This window comes from Aulonocara stuartgranti, assembly GCF_965226115.1.
Source record: "Aulonocara stuartgranti genome assembly, chromosome: 10".
NCBI classification, from domain to species: Eukaryota; Metazoa; Chordata; class Actinopteri; order Cichliformes; family Cichlidae; genus Aulonocara; species Aulonocara stuartgranti.
In genome coordinates, this window is record NC_138946.1 from 23,011,438 (window position 1) to 23,031,661 (window position 20,224).

Genomic DNA, 20,224 nt, shown 5'->3' on the forward strand with positions numbered 1-20,224 from the left:
ACTTGCTGTCCATCCCCTGAAGTTGTCTCACTTAACAGGTGCACTATTTGCTATGTGTACAAGACAACTGGTGCCACCTGTCAAGTTAGCCTGGTGAGACTACAATGAAGAAAAGGACCAATAAGAACGATCTCTGATCCATCTCTGTGTACATCTGTTTACAGCGCCTGTTTCTAAAAGCAGTTAGTATTGTCAAAGATTAAAAACAGAACCCCCCCCCCAAAAAAAACAAAACAAAACAAAAAACAAACCACCCCACACTTCAAATATTTTTCTGAATAGAACTATATTGTTTGTAACAGCTTACAAACGACATTTGAAAATCAAATCATACAATATCTGCTGCTTCTCATACGGAGAGACATCCCCAATCACTGGGATTCACTGCATGGAGTGAATGAATCTACTGAAATATGACAAAGTGTGACAGCAAATGTAGCCCTCCCCTCCCCCACCTCTGTAGTAAACAATACATTTCCCAACGAGTTGTTATCACTTCTCCCGTAAGAATTAGAGCAAAACAAAAACAAGGTGATTTCTCGCGTAATAACTGTGATTGAATATGAAGATATAGACGAAACGGTGCAGGGCTGCTCATGTGACACCAGGAGACCGCAACATGCTGTCTGTGAACTGATTGGCTGAGAGTATCCACTAGGACAAATGCACAGGCTAGCGCATCCGCATGTGCAGGCTATGCTTGGGTCCATCCACTCGCTCCAACTTCTCAAAGTGTTTCCTAGCATTACGGATATTGATGAGAGTGGCTGCAGATGCTGGAAAAAAAAGGAGATGTGAGTTCTTATTATTGTCTGTGTAGGTTCTCAGTCATCTAGGACAAGGTAATCTAAGCAGCCTGGAAAGCAAACTGACTGACCTCTCATCTAAGAGATTATTCAGTTCTAAAACCAAATGGTTGAGAGTCCCATGTATTTAAACCCTAGTGAGGATTATTCTTTAAGAGGGTCGTTGACCCACTATTGATCATGTCCCTCATCGCATGAGCCATGGTGTGAAAAAAGGTGTGAGTCATTAGCAGCAGAGGTTTGGGTGAAACCATTAGTCCCTTTTCCATTACTACCTACTTTGATCGATCAGTCACTGATGGCCACAATTTTCAGGACTTTCCATTACCTCATAGTATCAAGTACTAAAAACAGTACCCGCTCAGCAGGTTTCCAAGTGATCTGAGCAGGTACTAAAATGTGACGTCATCAGACTGCATGCCACCGATTGGCTGGTCAGTGGCGTCACTCGATGAGTCACATGATGAGTGTGAGTGTCTCATTCACAAAAATCAAAACCACTATTTTTGAACCCAGCAACAAGTGAAACGGCTACAAAAAAAAAAAAAAGTCTGACAAAAAGCCACAGACTGAGCAGCAGGTATATCATCGCCTCTACATCCACCTTTGTTGTAGCATTTTTGTCGGATATTAATTACATCATGGGACGCTCTGATGCATTGCTATGACAACGACCGCGCACATTAGGTGGTACTCAATTGTAATGGAAAACCATTCAATCCGAGTCGAGGCGAGTTGATCGGAGCAGGTACTAATGGAAAAGCGGCTATTGTGAGACCCTGCCTCACCCAATCATGTGAGATCATCTGTTGCAAGATCTGAAATGCCTGGGAAGGGATCTCAACACTTCCTCATGTCATGAGGTACATGATCAATAGAGGGTCAACGACCCTCTTAAGGGACATTCCCACTAGGGATTTGGTTTTAGAACTGAAGAAGCTTTTTGGATGAAAGGTGAAATATCTTCAAGAAACTTCCAGTCGCTTTTCTTTCTAAGCTCCTTAGATGATGATGATGATTATTATGATTATTATTATTTTTTTATTTTTTCTCATAACTGTGAATCTGCTGCAGAGAAATGTTATCTTCACTACTTACGAATAGAAGGGTCCGACATGATGACCATGACATAAGTGTTGGAGGTGAAGACGTCAATGAAGGCTGCAAAATTTGAGTTCCTTACTTCCATGCTTTGGAAGGAAGCTGCAAGTTTACTGGAATGATAAAATAAATAAAATTAAAATCAACACACTCCAGCTGATGGCATCTGGAGAGGAGGCGGAGCATCTGCAAAACACTTACCTACAGCTGAGTTTGAACTGTTTGATAATGTTACTGATCTTCTCAAACCTGTGAGCGTCACGCTGCTCTTTGCACTGATAGTGGGAGATCACCTGCATTTACAAAACAACACGGGGAAACGACAAGATAAATGACTCATTTCTAAATTTGTATTTCCTGCCCAGACGCTGCAGAGGAAACGGACACTCTCACCAGGAAGGTCGCTCTCTCAAACAGAAGAACTTCATCTGCCTCTATGATCTGTGCAAAATTTCTCAGGTTTGTTTCCAGCTGCTGGACGTTTGGGATGAGCTGGTACACTATGCTGGACCAGGCCTGCAAAGAGAAAAAACCCAACAACGTTCAGCTAAATTTACCAACAAAAAAAAAAGCCTCAGCTTTATTAGCTGTGACAATAAATAAATAAATAAATAAATAAATAAATATATGGACAGTCAGGTTCAAGACCTTATATAGGGTTTCATCCCAGATTGATGTCCTGAAGCATGTGCAAGCTAAAGGCCTGGACAGTCTTCGCAGATCTTCTTCACGTTCTTTAAAGATCTGTAAAGACAGAAAGGTCACACCAAAAGGGAAGTGGGACCAGCTCAAGATCAAAATAGACACAAATAAGTAAAATACAAAGAAAAAATATGAAAGGAGGTTATTATAGATATGATTAACATAACAGGCAGTAAAATTAAGAGGTGAACAATATGACCATTTACAAATATTATTGGTACCCTTAAGAGCCCTACATTTAGGTTGTTCATATTCAGTTCATACTTAAATGGGTCATACTGTAGCTTACACATCAAAGTGATCCCTTTCACTTTTTCAGTGAAATGAAAGTTCAAGTTTCAATCAAGAAAAACTAGTGCAAAAGTCTAAAAAGGACCACTTTAATGAGTAAATATATACAACTCATTTCCTGTGCTGATGCCAGAGTCACTTATGTCTTGGTAAGGTTTTATTTTAATTTTTTGAAGAACCAGCCAACAACTCAAGCAAACCTTAATAGTACATACTGTTATATTAACTTGTTTCCCACTTTAAAGGAGTTCACAGACTCAGCTAAATGAAGTTGGAGTGGGAGACTTTTGTTTTTTAAAGCTTTTTGGTGGAAACACATTGAACTGGTTCTACACTGGGCACTATGGCTGTGCTTGTGGAAAAGACTGAACAGTACAATCTTAGAAAAGATGTAGTATGATCAATATTTTTTTCCTGTTTCTGTTCTGGATGGGCAGTGTCATGTCTGACTGAACCGGATCAGACTATTAATCAGCACTTGACTCGCAGATTAAATATCATTGTATAACACTGCAAATTCAAGACAGAGCAAAATAGTAACACGTGAGCGGGACAGCAGTACTAATGATGTATGAAATGTTACTTGAATCTCACCAAATCTCTCTGGTCTTCCTGCACAAGGTCCATTTTGTGCACAAGACAGAACACCTTGGCATCAGGGGAATTCTGCAGAATGGCTTCCAGACACGACTGGTAGTAGTGCATGTCTTTCTCTAGCTCACGGCTCTCAACGTCAAATACGTAAATAAGAACTTCTACATTTCTGAAAATGTTGTCCCTCTGGCTGGTGAAGTAGTTCTCCATGAATGTGTCCTGTCTGTTGGTTTAAAAGGCACAGATAAGTGATTAAAAATAAGGAATAACTTTGGCTTCTCAAAGCTGGTCCAGAAATGGCAAATAATTAGCAAATGTGTGTCTTACCCTCCACAGTCCCACAGGTTTAGAACCAGATTGCCAAGAAACCGTACATGGGAGTGTTCCACGTCAACTATGGTCAACCAATAAAAGCAGAAGAGTTAAATAAATGTAGATAATGAAACGCTCAGCATTAAAAATACATTTTCATATAAGACGGTGCTCTTACTTGTAGCTCCAAGGCGGCGTGTGTCTCGAGCTATGTAATTGGCAAAGATGATTGATCTCATACTGGTCTTTCCAGACCCACTTTTCCCCATCAGTAGCACCTGAAAAGCACACACACTCACTATTATAGTGGGAAGGGTAATTAGGTGGATTAATCTCTGATTTTAGAAGTACATGCTTGAAATCAAAGGACACTTCAAAAAGGATAAAACGAGTTCTCTGTAATGATCTAACAGATCTGCCCTTGCTTTACCTTTTTCTTCATTGCTGTGCTTGACATCCCCCTCAGCAAATACGAGTGTCGGGTATCTCAGTGAGCTGCGGGTCAGATGACTTCAGGCTGTGTCTGCAGCTGTCCTCCCCTTCCTCTCTTTGGGCTACGGAGAAAATCCCCCCCAGAAAAAAACCCCCAAAACGTGTTCATAACACGTGTGAACGCTTAAAACAGAAACAAATCAAACATATCCCGTCACTTTTGATCTTTAATAATCCTCAATAAGCTTGCTGGGCTTATTTACTTTTCTTTCTCTGTTATAAACACTTGAGCTAATGCTAACTTAGCTAGCCCGAAACAGTCCAGATATAAGGCTAGGTTAGCTTAGCTTAAATAAACGGCTGAATAGCTGCACTAAAATTCAACAGCGTATCATCAACCTACCCGAAAGAGTCGACCAGTTACCTAAACCGGTGCAATTTTAAACAACAGTTTTCCTTTGTTTAAACGAGTACAGTTGATAAACATTACTTAGTGAAAGCAGCAATGAAGTCAGGATCAGCTGCTTCCTGTGTACGCCAAGAGTCACATGATGAGCAAGTTGGGCTTTAAGCCCCGAGTTCTGTCTCACAGGCGACGTCATAGATTTAAACCTTACAGACGTTTTTAGATTAAAGTCTAAAAGAGAACAACAACCTTCAGTTTAACTCCGAAATAGTTTTAGTTGTAGTCCTTTTTGAAAAAAAAAAAAGAAGAGTTTATACTTCAATAGGCTAAAGGCAAACCTTATTTATGAGGCATAATTTAAACCTCCCATTTTGATTTGTATCGGAGATTCAACCAGAGTGGCTGCAATTCAATTTATAGATGTATTGTTAATTATTAAAGACCTAAACTTTAACACTTAACATCAAAACAGGTCGTGACTTGTGAATTTCTTTAAAATTATAGCTTTATTCAGTACAATAGCACACCACGTCATGCCTTACATCTTATTTTTTATATATTGTTTTTATTTATTTATTTGGTTATTTTTATACATATGGATAACCTTAATTTATTTTATTGTCTTTCAACCTGGTCCTGTTTTTATTGTAATTTGTATGTGTGTGTGTTTGTCTTTCTGTGCTCATAATTTTGTTCCGCAATGCTGAGTGGCAATAAAGGATATGAATTAAATAAAGACCCAAATAATGGTTTCATTGTTAACCCATGACTACATGACTCAGAGACCAAAGTAATGGCTGTAGGCGTGACTGGTTCTGGATTTTTGATTTATTTTGAAACCTATTACGTGAAGCATTACAACGCGCTTTTAATTTCGCTGTTTTGGAGCGTTTCTATCATGACATTGGGATCAAGGATTTCTCAGAAAAATTTGTGTCTATTATCATTCACACAATTATTTCCACTCACGCAAAAAGCGCTTCTTTAATTACATGATGCAGTTCCGCCTCTTGGCCACTAGAGGTCTGTTAGACACCCGTAGCCTCAATGTGCGTGAAGGAACAGATTTCAAAATAAAATATATCACGGCAAGCGTTTGAATATTCTTATGTTAAAATGTGATCTCAAAAACACTCACAGAGGTGTCACTTGTGTGTTTAAATGCTAGAATTCATTGTTGAGTATTTTGGCAAATGGCCTGTATTTGTATAGCACTTTACTTAGTCCCCAAGGACCCCAAAGCGCTTTACACAGTCATTCACCCATTCACACACTGGTGATGGCAAGCTACACTGTAGCCACAGCTGCCCTGGGACGCACTGACAGAGGCGAGGCTGCCGGACACTGGCGCCACCGGGCCCTCTGACCACCACCAGTAGGTAACGGGTGAAGTGTCTTGCCCAAGGACACAACGACCGAAACTGTCGGAGCCGGGGCTCAAACCGGCAACCTTCCGATTACAAGACGAACTAACAATTCTTGAGCCACGATCGCCCCATTTTATCAGCTCTAATGGATAAACTGACACAAAGAAAAAACATTGTTGCCATTTTGATAGTTCAAAAACAAAACAATAGTAAATATAATAAATATAAAACTGCCCACATTGAGAATCCTGATTTACAGTTTTTTTTATTGTGACTAACTAGAATAATGCCACTTTAAACTGTGGTAGTACATTTGTGATTTCTCAAACAGATTTGTTTATTTGCTCATTAGCCTTTGAATGTAAGACTTAAAGTATAGCGTCAGAAACACATCAGCCGCATAGCAATGACCGAATCTGTAAGAAGAAAGGATTAAATAAACTGGAACATTACATCTTTTGATCAGAAATTCATTATGCTCGTTCATGTAACACCACTGCACATAAATCTCTTGACATCTCTCAATAGCCATCTAAGGAGATTTTTCTTGTAGAGCCGTTTTAAAGTGGGGGGGTTTTCTGATCGTATCTGCATACAGTCCAAGTGAATATTCAAAAATAGAATGATTACTGAGGGGACAACAGACAGAGCAGCTAATTTGGACCACGTGTCTCTTTTAAGAGGAAAATTAAAGACTTGACTGGAAAGAAGAGGAAATCTGCATTTGGAAATCTCTCACAAAAGCAAGTCGAGACACTTTACCCACACCTGAGAAAACAGGTGTCATCCTTTACATATTCATAATGTGCTCAGTTTTTGTTTTTAATGGAAAAATAATTGGAAAGATTACCACTGGAAATTGCTTTTACGAGTATCTGCAGCAGCCCTAACCCTCAAAGCATGTGCGTACGTCTTAAAGTGGGCATTTCACTCCAAATGAAATATTCATAGTTAACAAAAGGAGGATGAATTGGTTTAATTAAAAAGCACAGAAATAAAAGTGTTATAAAATTTTATTGTTTGCTTACTGTTTATTTTCAGAACCCCTTTTCCAAATAATCAGCAAGATTATTGAAGACCAGAAAAACAAAACAAAAACAAAATCTCAGGCTAATCTTTCAGGAACCTCACACAAATAAAATAAAATAAATCAACAGAAGAAGTCAGTTCACCGATAACTGGGGAGGTCTTCCACTCTTTGATGTCAAGAAGACAGAAAGAAATGCATAAATGTTGTCTGCAATCATGGAATCACAAACAAAAATTGAATTCTATCCTCCAAAATCTTTTATCATTTCACCAAAACTATATGAAATTGGCCTATAATTTACAGGGTACTAACTGTCAAACTCCCACATCACATTTACGGACTTCTTAAATATACATATTTAACAATAATTATAAATTACTTCCTCTTTATTGGTAAATATATATATTCAAGAATTACATACAATTTCCATACCAAGTAAACCACTTTAATAACGTGATGTTATCATAAACATATCACCAACATGAGGAAAAGTGATACAATAGCCCCTCAAAGGAGACAGTAGATGTAAAAAGGAGAGAAGACATGATGGAAATAAAAAGGTGTTGGGGAGTTATATTCAGGTAGTGTACAGACGCTTTGGAGTCCTCTTCCAGCGCCATTCGACTGCAGTCATTCTTTACATCTGATCTCTAAGTTTAGCGAGCCTTTGAGACAGTTCGTCCTTTGGATATGAGAGTGAGAGAAAAGACAGCGATTAAATGAGGATGAAGACGAGACAGTTTTTGTTTGCTGGATCCACAAAGAACTTCTTCCTGTTTTGCTTCATCTATCTGAGTTTTGCAAATGTGTTAGTAACAACTATGATGTAATGTGTGTGTACCTGTTCTGCAGAGGCCACACTGGTACCCACTGATCCCGTCTGTCCTTGAGGGAGCTCCATGTTCAGATCCAACCTAAGCAAGAGGCGGACATGGGAAGTGTACATTTTTAAACCAAAATGAAATATCTACTCTTTCATAACGCCCTGTAACACATCCGATCATATCTATGTCTCTACGTCACACACTGGCCCACGTGATCAGATATTTCACAAACAGTGAAAATGTTACCCTGCTTCATCAGCCATTTCGTGCAGCAACGACTCCACTTGATTCTGAAACACACATGACACAGCAGGTTTCACCTTCGAGTCTTTAACGGCCTGACAGCGTGAAAGAATATAAGAATAAACCGGCACGGCGTGGGGTACCTGTGGTGTTGTGAGAGTTGTCGTGCTGCTCATCGTATCCTCCATCTGGGCTGTCTGAACATCCAGTGTCTCAAACTGGTGTTCAAATTTATCCATGAGAGCAGAAATCTTAAAACAAGCATTGACGATGTGTTTTAATCGGTTCTTTCTTACTAAAATCATCACATTATATCCACATGTAGACTGTTGTACCTTTTCCAGATTCATACTCTTCAATGTGGCGTCCATGCCTTTCACCACTCCAGCCATTGATTTTGTGACCTGAGATAGAAAAACACCACATCAGTCAAATAGCCACAAACAGAGCTCAAACTGAAATGTTGTCTTCAGCCTCTAACTGATCTTTCTAGGACTACAGCACCTGGTTCATTGTGACTGCAGTTTGGACCCTCGCTGCCACAGCATCTACCCGAGCGCTCATCCGCAGGAAGTTCACAGACTGGTTCTTCTGTCTGATGGCGTTTTCTGCATGAATTCTTGCCACTTCCATGTTTCCTTTCTGGATGGCCTGTGGGGTGGCAGACAAAAATAATGGTTCAGTAAAATCTTGAGCAGTCTTTCATGAACTGATGAATGGATTCTGAGTCATCGCTGCTTACCTTCTTGACTTTAGCCTTCTCTAATTTTTCCTCTTTGTCACATTTCTTGGAATTTCTTTGGAGTTCTTTGGCAGCAAACTTTAGATTGAAGAGATTTTCTGGTACAACAAGTTAAAGAAGAACAAAGCCCAAATACAAAGCCCAAAGACCAAAATCTGTACACCTCCGTCTCCTCACATAAGTTTGGCCTAAACTAAAACTCTGTAATAATTATTGGAAAAGGAGACAGTTCATAAAGAGACAAAGATTTTAAATCTGGTATCAGGTGATAGTTCTCATTATTTATTTATTTTTTAACCACGATCTGATGCATTTAAACCACTACAGGAAGATAAAAATTAAATGTATCTCCTTGAATTTCAAGCTAAATAAATGATCACAAAATGTGAAATAAACTTGAAGCTGGTGCTCTGATGTCATGGGAATACTGTGAAACTAAACACTCCAGCAAAAAATACACTCAAACATAGATGTGCAAGCAGAAATTTGATATCAAGGAGAATATGTCTTAAACACAAGTGTTGCCAGGGCGCGTTGTTATCCAGTTCTGAACCCTATACTTTAGTAGAAGATATAAATACAAACTTAGCATTTCAGTCAGTCTATTCTAGATAAGGATTGCGTAATTCTGACCCATATTAGTCAGACTCAGATAACAAAGGTCTGACATCATCACGTGACTTTTGGATGGAGAGACTTGCTACAAAAAAAATGTCTGTCACACCTTTGAGCCACACAACAATGGTTTGTGTATCTATTTTCTCAGCTTGAATAGAGTCATGTGGGCAAAAAGCAGAGTTGCACCAACAGACTGAAGAAACAGCATCACCACTGCATGATCTGTCCACAAGAGAGCACTGACAAGTTCATTTTCCATCCTGTTTACTACCCGTGTTAGTTACAATTCTTTTTAATCAAAGTCTATTCAAATGGATTATCTTTAAGATTTACTGTTTATTAAAAAAAATACTATTAGTCAGCTGGATTTTAAAACCCGTAATAACAATGTCAATACAGCCCTTAAAATTCCAATGTCAGTCTGAATAACATTTACATTTAAAAAAGTCTGAGATTTGTTCTCATGAGTTATACTGTGACAGACACGGGTTACAAAACAGGCATTTTTGGAGTTTTCTAATAATTTGCCTATGTTTGTATGGCTCCCGGAAACCACCGCCGCGCTGTGTTCAACAACACACATCCACCTTGTTCCTTTATTATGATTCGGAGTGCTAGCTAACACCCAAACTTCACGGGAAACTACCGAGCGCCAGCTGCTTTATTTACACCCATTAGCAGTGTAAGCTCTTAAGGCCTTCAGCCCAGCTCGGTCGCCGTGTTACGACGCCTATACAGACTATGAAAGGTTCAGGTTATTCGGTAAGGCGTTACCTGTGTCTCCGCTCAATATCAAACATGTTCCGCGACGCTTCAGACATCTGTCGCACATTAATCTCAGCAGTCTCGTCAAAAACCACCGTGTTGTGTTCGCCCGTTTAGCTCGGCGTTAACATTACACCAAGTGACTCTCTCTCACCGCTCTTTTTAAAAGGATACTTTCCATGCTGGGCATCTTGAGGCCGTTCTTTTAAAATCCAACAGTTACACAATAAAATCAACACACAAAAAAGTTGCTAAATATAACAAAACTTCCCAGTAAAACTTCACCTTTTCAGGTTTCGGTCCTCGTCTTCTTCCGCACTTCCTGATGTCTGATCAAAATATGGACGACGTCAGTGTCACGTGGTGACGGTATTCCATTCAGACGTCACGAAGGAGCGGCTAGCCCCCCTCCTCCACCCGAAATGTGAATGAGAATAAAAAAATAAAATAAATAAATAAATAAATAAAACTAACGTTAAAACACCGCAGTTTTTTCTACGAGTAAACTCCGGCTGAGCACAGTGACCGAGTGAGCACAGACTGATAAAAGTGGACGTGGCGTTGTACCCGGCGGAGTGCCGGTGGGAGGTAAAAGCGGTTGATTGATGATTAGATTTACGGTGTGGATCACGGCTGGGAGAGAGGATGACTCACTCCGTCTGATGTGATGTTCACCCCGCAACAGCTCGGCAGTGCGGTGGCACGCCGGTAGTTCAGCCTGACAGGTCGGTGTGCTCTGCCGTTACAAGCCAAACTTTACCAAACACTTCAGATGCGTTTGGAGGGCGCTCAGATACGTTCTTTGTTTCAAACTTGAGTGGTTGTCACTTGCAGTTAAGGAAGACACCGAGCGTCGTGATTTACCGTAAATTTCGTGACGCCTGATTGCCATGGAAACAGGGCTCCTGCGCTGAGAGGAAATTGTCCGCGTTATAACTTCAGCTTCAGCATCAACCTTTCCAACGAGGTCGCATAAACCTGTTGGATACTTCACAGTTTTCATTTTTCTTGTCTCTGCCCTGGCTTTACTTTCCACCACGAAGCAGGTGAGTTTTTATTTGTATTTTGTAAACGCATAATTATCTCTTCTGCTGGCACAACGCAGTAAATGCACCCTTTTTTCTCCTTCCTTCAGCATATTGCTCAGTTTCAGCCAAAAAAAAAGCAAACAAAGAAACAAAGATTGGCCTGTTTATTTACTTACACTGTCTGTCAACTTGTCAACTAGTAGCTTCTAAATGGAGCGGAAAATCCAGATGTTGGTCACATCTGGAACTAATCTGTGATACATTTTAAGTTCCGAGGACAACACGTTGCTCTGTGGTTGAAACATTAAAGAGCAAAATGTTGTTGATCCAAGCAGAAATGCCCACCACCAGCCTTTTGTGTGTCCCCACATCACGATCACCATCTGTGTGCTCAGTATTGTGGGGTGGACTATGCTTCAATCCATTCACAAGCTTCCCTGCCTAAATATTTCAAGAGTTTCACAGCCATAATGCCACCGCAAGTGGTGCATTTGGTGTCGTGGTGGTTTTGTTTTGTTTTTTTGCGCACAGAGAGACAATCCAGGAGAGCCAACGTGTGATGCTTCATTCAGTGGCTGTATGAGTCATATAGTCTTATCTATAAAGAAGCCAAGTGGCAGAGGAGCAGTCCTGCTGCAGGACCGAGTTGATATAACCCCTGAGATTCACTAGAGGCTGCTGTGGGCCATGCTTCCCTGTGCCCCGAGTTGCTGCCACTGACTGCATTTTGCATTGATGACCGTCAAATACTAACACAGGATAGAGGATGCAGAAGGCAGGTCACACGCTGTGCGCAGCACAGTTGATTGAGTGCTGTTTACAGTACGTCACAGGGCCGTGAAAACCATGTGAATGAAATCGGTACAATTTGCGTCTCAGTTTGCATTTTTAAAAATGGGGTTAAAACATTTTCACAGGTATTTTCATTAAGCTTTAGCCACTATGCTCATATTTGATGTAACACGTTAAAATTGAACCATTCCCTTTTCTTTGATCTTTATATAAACTATATATGATGAGCTATTATGGAGGAGTATCGCATGAAAAATATTCTTAGAACAGCACACTTTTGATTTTAATTGAATCTGACCTGAAAGTTGATGAAATTTATTTATCAAGTTATGCAGATTTAAACATTAGATTTCAAACACTGCTCGTTTCATTTTGATTACCAGCTTATGCTGGTAGTATATAATAAGCTAAATGCACCTATTTCTTAGGTACATTTACAGATACACACATAAGTGGAGCTCTTCTCTGTGGTGTGTGTTCGGTAACAGGCTAAAATCTGACATTTGTCTCTGTACAGAGTGAGTCAGCGTGCATTAATGATGACGTAGACCACCTTTCCCCCACTCTAACTCATTTCCCCTTTACCCCCTTCTTAATTTAAAGATTTTAACAAAAACTATGTCAGATACAATTTGTTGTGACATTAAAAGACCAGGAACATTTACGCCATGCTGTATATTTGCAGAAAGATGTAGTCTGGGGGTATTAACCGCAACCCTGTTTTTATTATGCATGACTCCCTCTGATACCTTTTGACATAGAGGTGCAAGCCAAACAGACAAATCCAGCTTGCCTTATACAGACCGACCAGGTTCTGTAGTTGCTAAGTTTAATTTCTTCCCTGATTACCTGTCAGCTGCTGAATGACAGACAGGTGAGTCACCTGTAACTAGGACATGTAATCATGGAAGAAATTCAACAAACTTGATTACTGAATATTTATCCAATGTGACCAACAAGTAAAATGGTGTGAAAGGCAGCTGGCAGTGTCCATGGCTGGCAGAGAAAAAGCCCCAGTTCAGTGTGGGAGGGGTCGTAAAGTAGAAACAATGTTACATATTTGGCCTGTGCATTTGATTAGCTGATGTACATGGTCTTAGTTTTATGGTCTGTGGCAGACATTCTGACGCGATCTTATAAGAACATATTTTTATTACATTTGTTGGATTACTGGGAAAATATAATTTGTTACTGTGCGTCATCAGTGGCTTATGTTTAAGCCCTTACTGTGCCACTTATTTGACTTTGCCATATGTTACGATTCTGTTGCCATCTAGTGGCAAAACACCAGGCAAGCTAATCGCCGAGATATCCTCAATCCTCAGAGCTGCCCATTATTCCTAATGCTGAATTGCTGAATTTCAAATCCAACTAATAAACAATTGCAGTCAGAGAGGAATGAGGGTGGCAAAAGACTTTAGCTCATATATGCATTTTTGTTTGACTGCATTTTTGACACAATACTTTACAGAGGAGAGAAAAACAAAGGGGCAAAAGCCAAGTCTACAAAACCTTTCTTTTCGCACACTCTCTTGCAAAGGCTCAGCGCTAGTGGCTTATCCAGCTCTATGCAAAAGTGCATTTTTTCCACAGGATGTTATGCTTTCTGATCTCTTTTCCTGCTCCATGCGTTCCCTTGCCAGTGTAAGATGTTAGTCGTAATGTGATGCAAAACTCTGTTTCACAGGTGAAGACGATGGAGCTTCAAACAGAGAAGAGGTTCCACAACCTAACCCTGGAGCAAGTTCAGGCTCTTGACAAAGTTTTGACTGAGGTAATCCCCATCCATGGGCGAGGTAATTTTCCTACACTGCAAGTGAGAGCGAAAGACATCATTCGTGTAGTGAAGGACCGTCTGGTTGAAAGGAACATTCAGGTTAAAGATATACGCCTCAACGGCATGACTGCCAGCCACATCCTCGTTAAAGACAACGGGCTTGGCTACAAAGACTTAGACATCATTTTTGGAGTGGAGCTTCCGAGGCAGGAAGACTTCCATGTTATTAAGGAGGTGGTGCTGGGGAGCCTACGAGACCTTCTCCCTTCTGGGGTTAACCGACGTAAGATCACCTGTCTGACAATGAAGGAAGCCTATGTGCAAAAGATGGTGAAAGTTTTCAATGAGCATGATAGATGGAGCCTTATCTCGCTTTCTAACAACAGGGCTAAAACTGTGGGGCTCCGATTTGTTAGTTCCCTCAGACGACAGTTTGAGTTCAGTGTGGACTCCTTCCAGATTATATTAGATCGTATGCTCCAGTCTTACTGGGGGAACGAAAGGAAACAAGAATGGAAGTTGGCACTGACTGCTGGGCCTTCATCTAAAAAGGACGATGACGATGAAAGCAAAGGACAAGAGAAGCCGAGCATTCCTCAGGAGGTTGAACATGATATGAAAGAAGATTCTGCAGTGGTGACTAGCACAGAAAGTCCGTGCCAGGATGAAGGTGTTTCTCCACTCGAGGAAGAGCTTCGTCAAGAAGAGGTCGAGAGTGTAGACGAAAAGCCCGAGGTGCAGCAGGTGCTGGAACCGGAGAGCATAAGCTTACAACAGGAGAAAGAGGAAGTGGAGGGCATTGAGGATGTACAATCAGAGGAGGAAATTGTGTTTGAGATGTGTGAGAAAAAAGGAGAAGAGAAAGAACAGTTTGAAATCAATTATCCTGTAGTTGCATCGCCCAAAACTTTATTTTCAGATGTTGGGGATCCTCTGATGACACATGCATGTTTAACCCTACAGAGTAATGACGAAAAATACGAGGCACAAGCTTCCCAGCCTGTAGTGTGCACATCACATACAGAAAAACCAGCTCCACAGGATTTAAGTCATCGTGAAGAAAAGTTCAACGTAGACTCTGTAAGCTGCAGGACTGATTCTACCCCAAACCCGCAAGATTCAAATCTTGAGTTTTCCTTTCCTCCCCCAGCTAAAAAATCTTGCAGCACATCAGCGGACATTGTGCCGGATTACTGCCCCTCGCCGAAATTACAAAGAAAAATGTCACGGAAGTTGATTAGTAAGCCTGAAAAATGGTCTTTACTAACCGATCTGTCAGACCTCACCACACAGCTGTTTCCACCCATAGAGCTACCAAAACAACTTCAGCCGAAACCTGCTGTGCTGGAGAGTTCTCAAGTTCACAGTTCAAACATACCAAGCTGTCAGACGGAGAACTCGGAGGGTACAGATGTACTTACAGTTCCCACACACAGTACAGTCAGTACACCGCAGGATGGGACTTGCTCCAGAGAAACTTTAGAACAAACTGTTAAGCCAAAACACTCAAAGGAGCCTCCTGATTCAGAGCCTCAAAGCAACTCATGTGCAGCAGGTGTGGTCTCACAGCCTCAGGTATATGAGCATAAACCGGAGCTGGCAGACGCCGTCCCAAACAGCTGTGAGTCAAGCTCATGGCTTGGGGAAGCAGGAGAGCCCACCATCACTGTTGAAGCTGAGTGCATGTACGGAGACTTTGATCAGGCTATGGATCATCTTCGAAACCGCCTCATTGCCACCCACAACCCAGAGGAGATCCGCGGTGGGGGATTGCTAAAATACAGCGACCTGCTAGTGAGGAACTTCCGGCCAGCCAGCGAGACAGAGATAAAGTCCCTGGAGCGATACATGTGCTCCCGCTTCTTCATCGACTTTCCTGACGTAGGCGAGCAGCAGCGGAAGATTGAGGCCTACTTGCAGTGCCATTTCATCGGCAGCGAGGAGACTAGTAAGTATGACTATTTGATGACCCTGCGGCGCGTGATAGATGAGAGCACGGTGTGTTTGATGGGACATGAGAGGAGGCAGACCCTCAACATGATCACAGTGCTGGCTCTAAGGGTGCTGGGCGAGCAAAACGCCATCCCCAACACGGCCAACGTTACCTGCTTCTACCAGCCGGCTCCATACATGACAGAACCCATTTACAACAGCTACTTCATCACTCAGGCCCAGCCGCCTCTGGTCTACCACCCGTACCCTTTACATGTCCACATGCAGACTGGTCTGGTGTAGCAACGTTGATGTGCCAACAGGGAGGCATGCGAGCTGCTTTCAGCATGGTGCTCTGCAAGCAGAAGCACAAATGCAAGTTTTAGCAACAAAAAACAACCACGGGCGCAGTGGTGTTTAATGTTTTGAAATCCCTCCTGCTTATGACATGAAAGGCAATGAAAGGTCAGAACTGCAAGTGGTCTGGGATCAAAGCACGTCACCCTTTCAAGATGAACACTTTTGACAAAGGAAAGAAACGCAAGGAACCCACTTTTCAGAGAGCTTGTGATGAGGATCGTATTGAAGCTGAGGGACTTTATTTGTGGCAGCTTCAGCTGCGTTTCGGTGGAGCTCTGAACTGATCATCATCCCGTGATGAGAACATCGTAGTGTGATACTTTCCTTATGGTTCGATAAACCTCTCTAACAATTAAACAAAATACACCTGTTGGCAACAGAAATCCTAGTTTGAGTAAAGCTTGGGTCATGGTAATTTCTCAAGGGTTAAATCTCCCATATAGGTGTTTTGTAAGTCAACAGCCTTCGTAGAGTAAAGTCAAACGTGTGGTTATAACTCTGTATTCACTGTAGAGGAATAGGACTGCATTTACTAAAAGAAAACCTTAGACGAAATCTCTTGTGGTGTTTCCATAATCTTGGTGCCAAGTTCTGTGTTTTTGTGAGTGTAAACATCATTTCAGAGAGCTGAAAAGTTTAGTGCCATTAGGGACTGTGTGAACATTATTGGGTTGATAAGGGGGCCTTTGTAGAAATACACACAAAAAAAGACCTTCTACATCAAAGCCCTTGTAAGTGTAAATCATACTCTTAGAAAAACAAGAAAGCATCAGAGTTTTTGTTTGGAGAAGACTTCTCTTTAATTATGAAATGAAAACTTTCAAGCTAGCTTCAGATTAAAGAGTTGGCACACAAAAAAAGACAAAATTGAGTTAATTAGGACATCCGTCAATAAATATCAGGCACAATAATGTGTCATAGTTGGCAAAAACTGAGAAAAAGACCAGCATATTTTTTGGGTGACAGATAGAATTTGGTTGGTAATTACCCTGTAGATTGTCATATGTTTTGGCCCGGTTATAGCTGGTCCATAATCTCCTAATGAAACACAGTGAACATCTTATCCGAGAAAAATATTGTTTCACTGAGGGTGTGACTTAATCAGATTTTATTGGCAGTGGAATAGCAACAAAAAGGTCAAACAAACAGCTTTTGATGGCTGTGTTGCTAAATCCTGACAAGTAAACACACCATAACAACTTGCCAACCACTCCATACTTTACAGGAAGGTCAAAAAAGTACAACAAAGACTATATAATCTCTTAATATGTGGGTATTCATGTACAATCTCAATTTTGAAAAAGTTTAGACGCTGGGTAAAATGTGAATAAAAATAGAATGCAGTGATTTGCGAATCTCATAAAGCATTTGTTATTCACAAAAGAACAAAGAAAATGCATCAAATTCTTATACGTTTTACGTTTTCATGAAAAATATTAACTCCCTTTGAAATTGATGGCAGCAGCACATCTCAAAAAAGCTGAGATGGAGCCCACAAAAGACTGGAAAGTAAGTGGTGCTACAAAGGAAATCAGTATTGGATGCCTGTGATGTTCAGGCCCTCGGACAGCACTGCCTTAAACAACATGATTCTGCCATGGATATCACTGCATGAGCCCAGGAACAGTTCAGAAATCACTGTTCACTGTGCCAGAGGTTAAAGCTCTGTGATGCAAACAAGAAGCCATATGTGAACATGATCCAGAAATGCTGCCATCTTTAAAATGGACTGAAGTATAGTAGAAAATCTGGTGTGTAGAATTATGGATGCTGAATCCTCCAGACTAAAGAAGCTTGTCATAGCAGCGCTCGGTTTAAAAGCCTTTCATAAATTCAGTATGGGTAAGCTGGTGTGGGGGTGCATTAGTGCCTGAGGAACTGGCACCCAGTGCTAAAAGGTATATACAGCAACACGTTCTCCCATGCAGAAGACATTTTTCAGTGAAGGCCTTGCATATTTCAACAAGACAATGCTAAGCTACTTACTGCATCTATTGCAGCAGCATGACTTCCAATAGAAGAGTCCAAGTCTGGCAGTAGACCAAACCTTTCACCATTAAAAAAAAATTGATGCACCATAAAGTGAAAAATACGACAAAGAAGATCCCGGACTGTTGAGCAGCTAGAATCCAGTATCAGACAAGAATGGGGCAACGTTCCTCTCCCAAAAGTCCAGAAGTTACTCTCCTCAGTTCCAACAGGTTTACTGGCTGCTGTGATGCTACACAGTAGTAAATGTGTCCCTGTCCCAACATTTTTTGAGATGTGTTGCTGCAATCGAATTTAAAATGAGCTACGTTTCTCTTGAAATGCTACCTTTTTTTCAGTTTAAACATCTGATGTTTTCTGTGTTCTACTGTCAATAAAATATGGGTTTGTGAGACTTGCAGATCATTACATTTGAGCACCTCATCATCCACACTATAAAAGCTAATAGATAGCTAATAATAGATGCTTTCAAAGGCCTTTAATCTTTTATTTTAATACGGAGTATTTATATATAAGCCCATATTATTAATGATAACAACAAGGATGGAAGAAAAATAAATTATGAGGCTTCTTTACACCTAATATGTTTCCTACAGTCCCTTAAAATGTTAAGACACACCTCTGCTCACAATAAGTGACAGATGTCATGTTCCTAGGATTGTTGTTGTTGTGTGTTTCTGAGTGTGTTGATATTTATTATGACATAGTGTAAAATTCTGAGCTTAGATCTGTGCCCATATAAGATTCAAACTTACCTGCATTTTAGAACTAAATTCTCCTATTCCGTGTCAGGGAATTACCACGAACTTCTTATGGATTTGTGACCGAGGGTTTGACTGTCTTGTTTTTAATTTTGTTCACACAAAAGCTGAGAAATGACAGCATGTTGAATCCCTTTTCCCACAGTCGACAGGCTGAATAGACTTTGTGTTTGTATAATGTGTTGACAGCTGTTTGTTGTAGTGGACGAGGTAGATGTACGTTCTGTCGGGGTGGTGCCTGCTATTGTGTGCAAAAATGTTACTGCTCATTTTAAGTATTTCAGCTGTCTTCAGTGCAGCCAGCAGTTATTGCACTTCTGTCTTTGTGTGTTTGTTCACTGTGTATGCATAGTACATGTAATCAGTATTAAAAACAAAACAAAACAAAAAACCTAAATCATTTAAGCACAGGTTAGGATATGTGGACTATTCACACTGAGACTGAAGCACAATGTAAATGCACTTAGGTGTTGTCGAGTAATAAAGGTGTTGGACATGCTCGTGACTCTCCACATAAGTATCGAACACATCTAAAGTACTCTGTGGTGCAATATGTAGTGGTCGTATCTATCTTTAGACTCTGGGTTTGTTGTGTATCATTAAGGAACTGTTATGCCAGTAGAGAAATGTCCCTGTTATGATATCTAGTTGCTCAGATTGTTGTGTTATTGTGATAATAAATCTAACACAACCTCTCTTTGTCTGGAGTCTTTTCCTTTGTGGTCAGACTTCCACTATATCATTTTTTAAAAGCTGCATTAAACCTTCAGAGTAATAACCTGTTTGACACTTATCATTCTGTACCAATATTAAACCGTGTGAACGCCTGTTTATTTCCCTTTAATTCCTTACATTTGTAAGGAAAATGCATTTTGGGGTTGAGCAGCAGAGTTGAGTATGTGGGTTGCACCCATTAAAACCTGGTAAATCTGCTTTGCCAATGCAAAACAACTGATTCATTGACCAAAACAACCACACTGACTGACAAATGATGGTTAAAGAATGGGACCCCATCCCACAGCAGTGTGTGACCAAGCGGTTGACCAGCATGATGGGGAGGTGCCAGGCGACTGTGGCTCTACATGCCAAGGCCCCTGTCGTTAAATGAATACATTTTTAAATTGCTGATATGTCTAGTTTCATTAGACCTCAATCATTCAATCCAATAAACGGCACCAAACAAGTGTCAATAGCAGAATATATTTTTCTTCAGCGCAACCTACATGCTCAACTCTGCTGCTCAACCCACAAATGCATTTTCCTTACAAATGTGCCACCATTTAAGGGGAAATAGACCTTCCAGTGGTTTAAGATTTCTTGCCAAGAAGTATTGTTACAACAAAGAAATGCAA

At 40.7% G+C, this 20,224-nt stretch overlaps 3 protein-coding genes across 4 annotated transcripts; 1 reads left to right on the forward strand and 2 right to left on the reverse strand.

Annotated features, from left to right (window-relative positions):
• Positions 1-267: 267 nt before the first annotated feature.
• rraga (Ras-related GTP binding A) lies at positions 268-4,802 on the reverse strand. Its single transcript, XM_082549588.1, has 10 exons — positions 4,642-4,802; positions 4,237-4,360; positions 3,985-4,084; positions 3,822-3,888; positions 3,495-3,717; positions 2,556-2,651; positions 2,301-2,423; positions 2,109-2,200; positions 1,905-2,020; positions 268-776 (listed from the first exon to the last, which is right to left on the reverse strand). The coding sequence occupies exons 2-10, from the start codon at positions 4,261-4,263 to the stop codon at positions 673-675; spliced, it is 948 nt and encodes a 315-aa protein (XP_082405714.1). The 5' UTR covers positions 4,264-4,360; positions 4,642-4,802; the 3' UTR covers positions 268-672.
• Positions 4,803-7,006: 2,204 nt separating this feature from the next.
• chmp1b (charged multivesicular body protein 1B) lies at positions 7,007-10,572 on the reverse strand. Its single transcript, XM_082548960.1, has 8 exons — positions 10,408-10,572; positions 8,851-8,948; positions 8,613-8,759; positions 8,444-8,512; positions 8,252-8,359; positions 8,112-8,155; positions 7,883-7,955; positions 7,007-7,723 (listed from the first exon to the last, which is right to left on the reverse strand). The coding sequence occupies exons 1-8, from the start codon at positions 10,421-10,423 to the stop codon at positions 7,679-7,681; spliced, it is 600 nt and encodes a 199-aa protein (XP_082405086.1). The 5' UTR covers positions 10,424-10,572; the 3' UTR covers positions 7,007-7,678.
• Positions 10,573-10,641: 69 nt separating this feature from the next.
• Positions 10,642-19,567, forward strand: LOC309715665 (terminal nucleotidyltransferase 5D-like). Of its 2 annotated transcripts, XM_082548959.1 has the most exons (3): positions 10,642-10,958; positions 11,068-11,279; positions 13,741-19,567. In XM_082548959.1, exon 3 carries the CDS (start codon positions 13,750-13,752, stop codon positions 16,063-16,065), a length of 2,316 nt encoding a protein of 771 aa, XP_082405085.1. In that variant the 5' UTR covers positions 10,642-10,958; positions 11,068-11,279; positions 13,741-13,749; the 3' UTR covers positions 16,066-19,567. The 2 variants fall into 2 exon arrangements, with proteins under 2 accessions (XP_082405085.1, XP_082405084.1); XM_082548958.1 differs by having other exon boundaries at positions 10,642-11,279.
• The last annotated feature ends 657 nt before the right edge of the window (positions 19,568-20,224 follow it).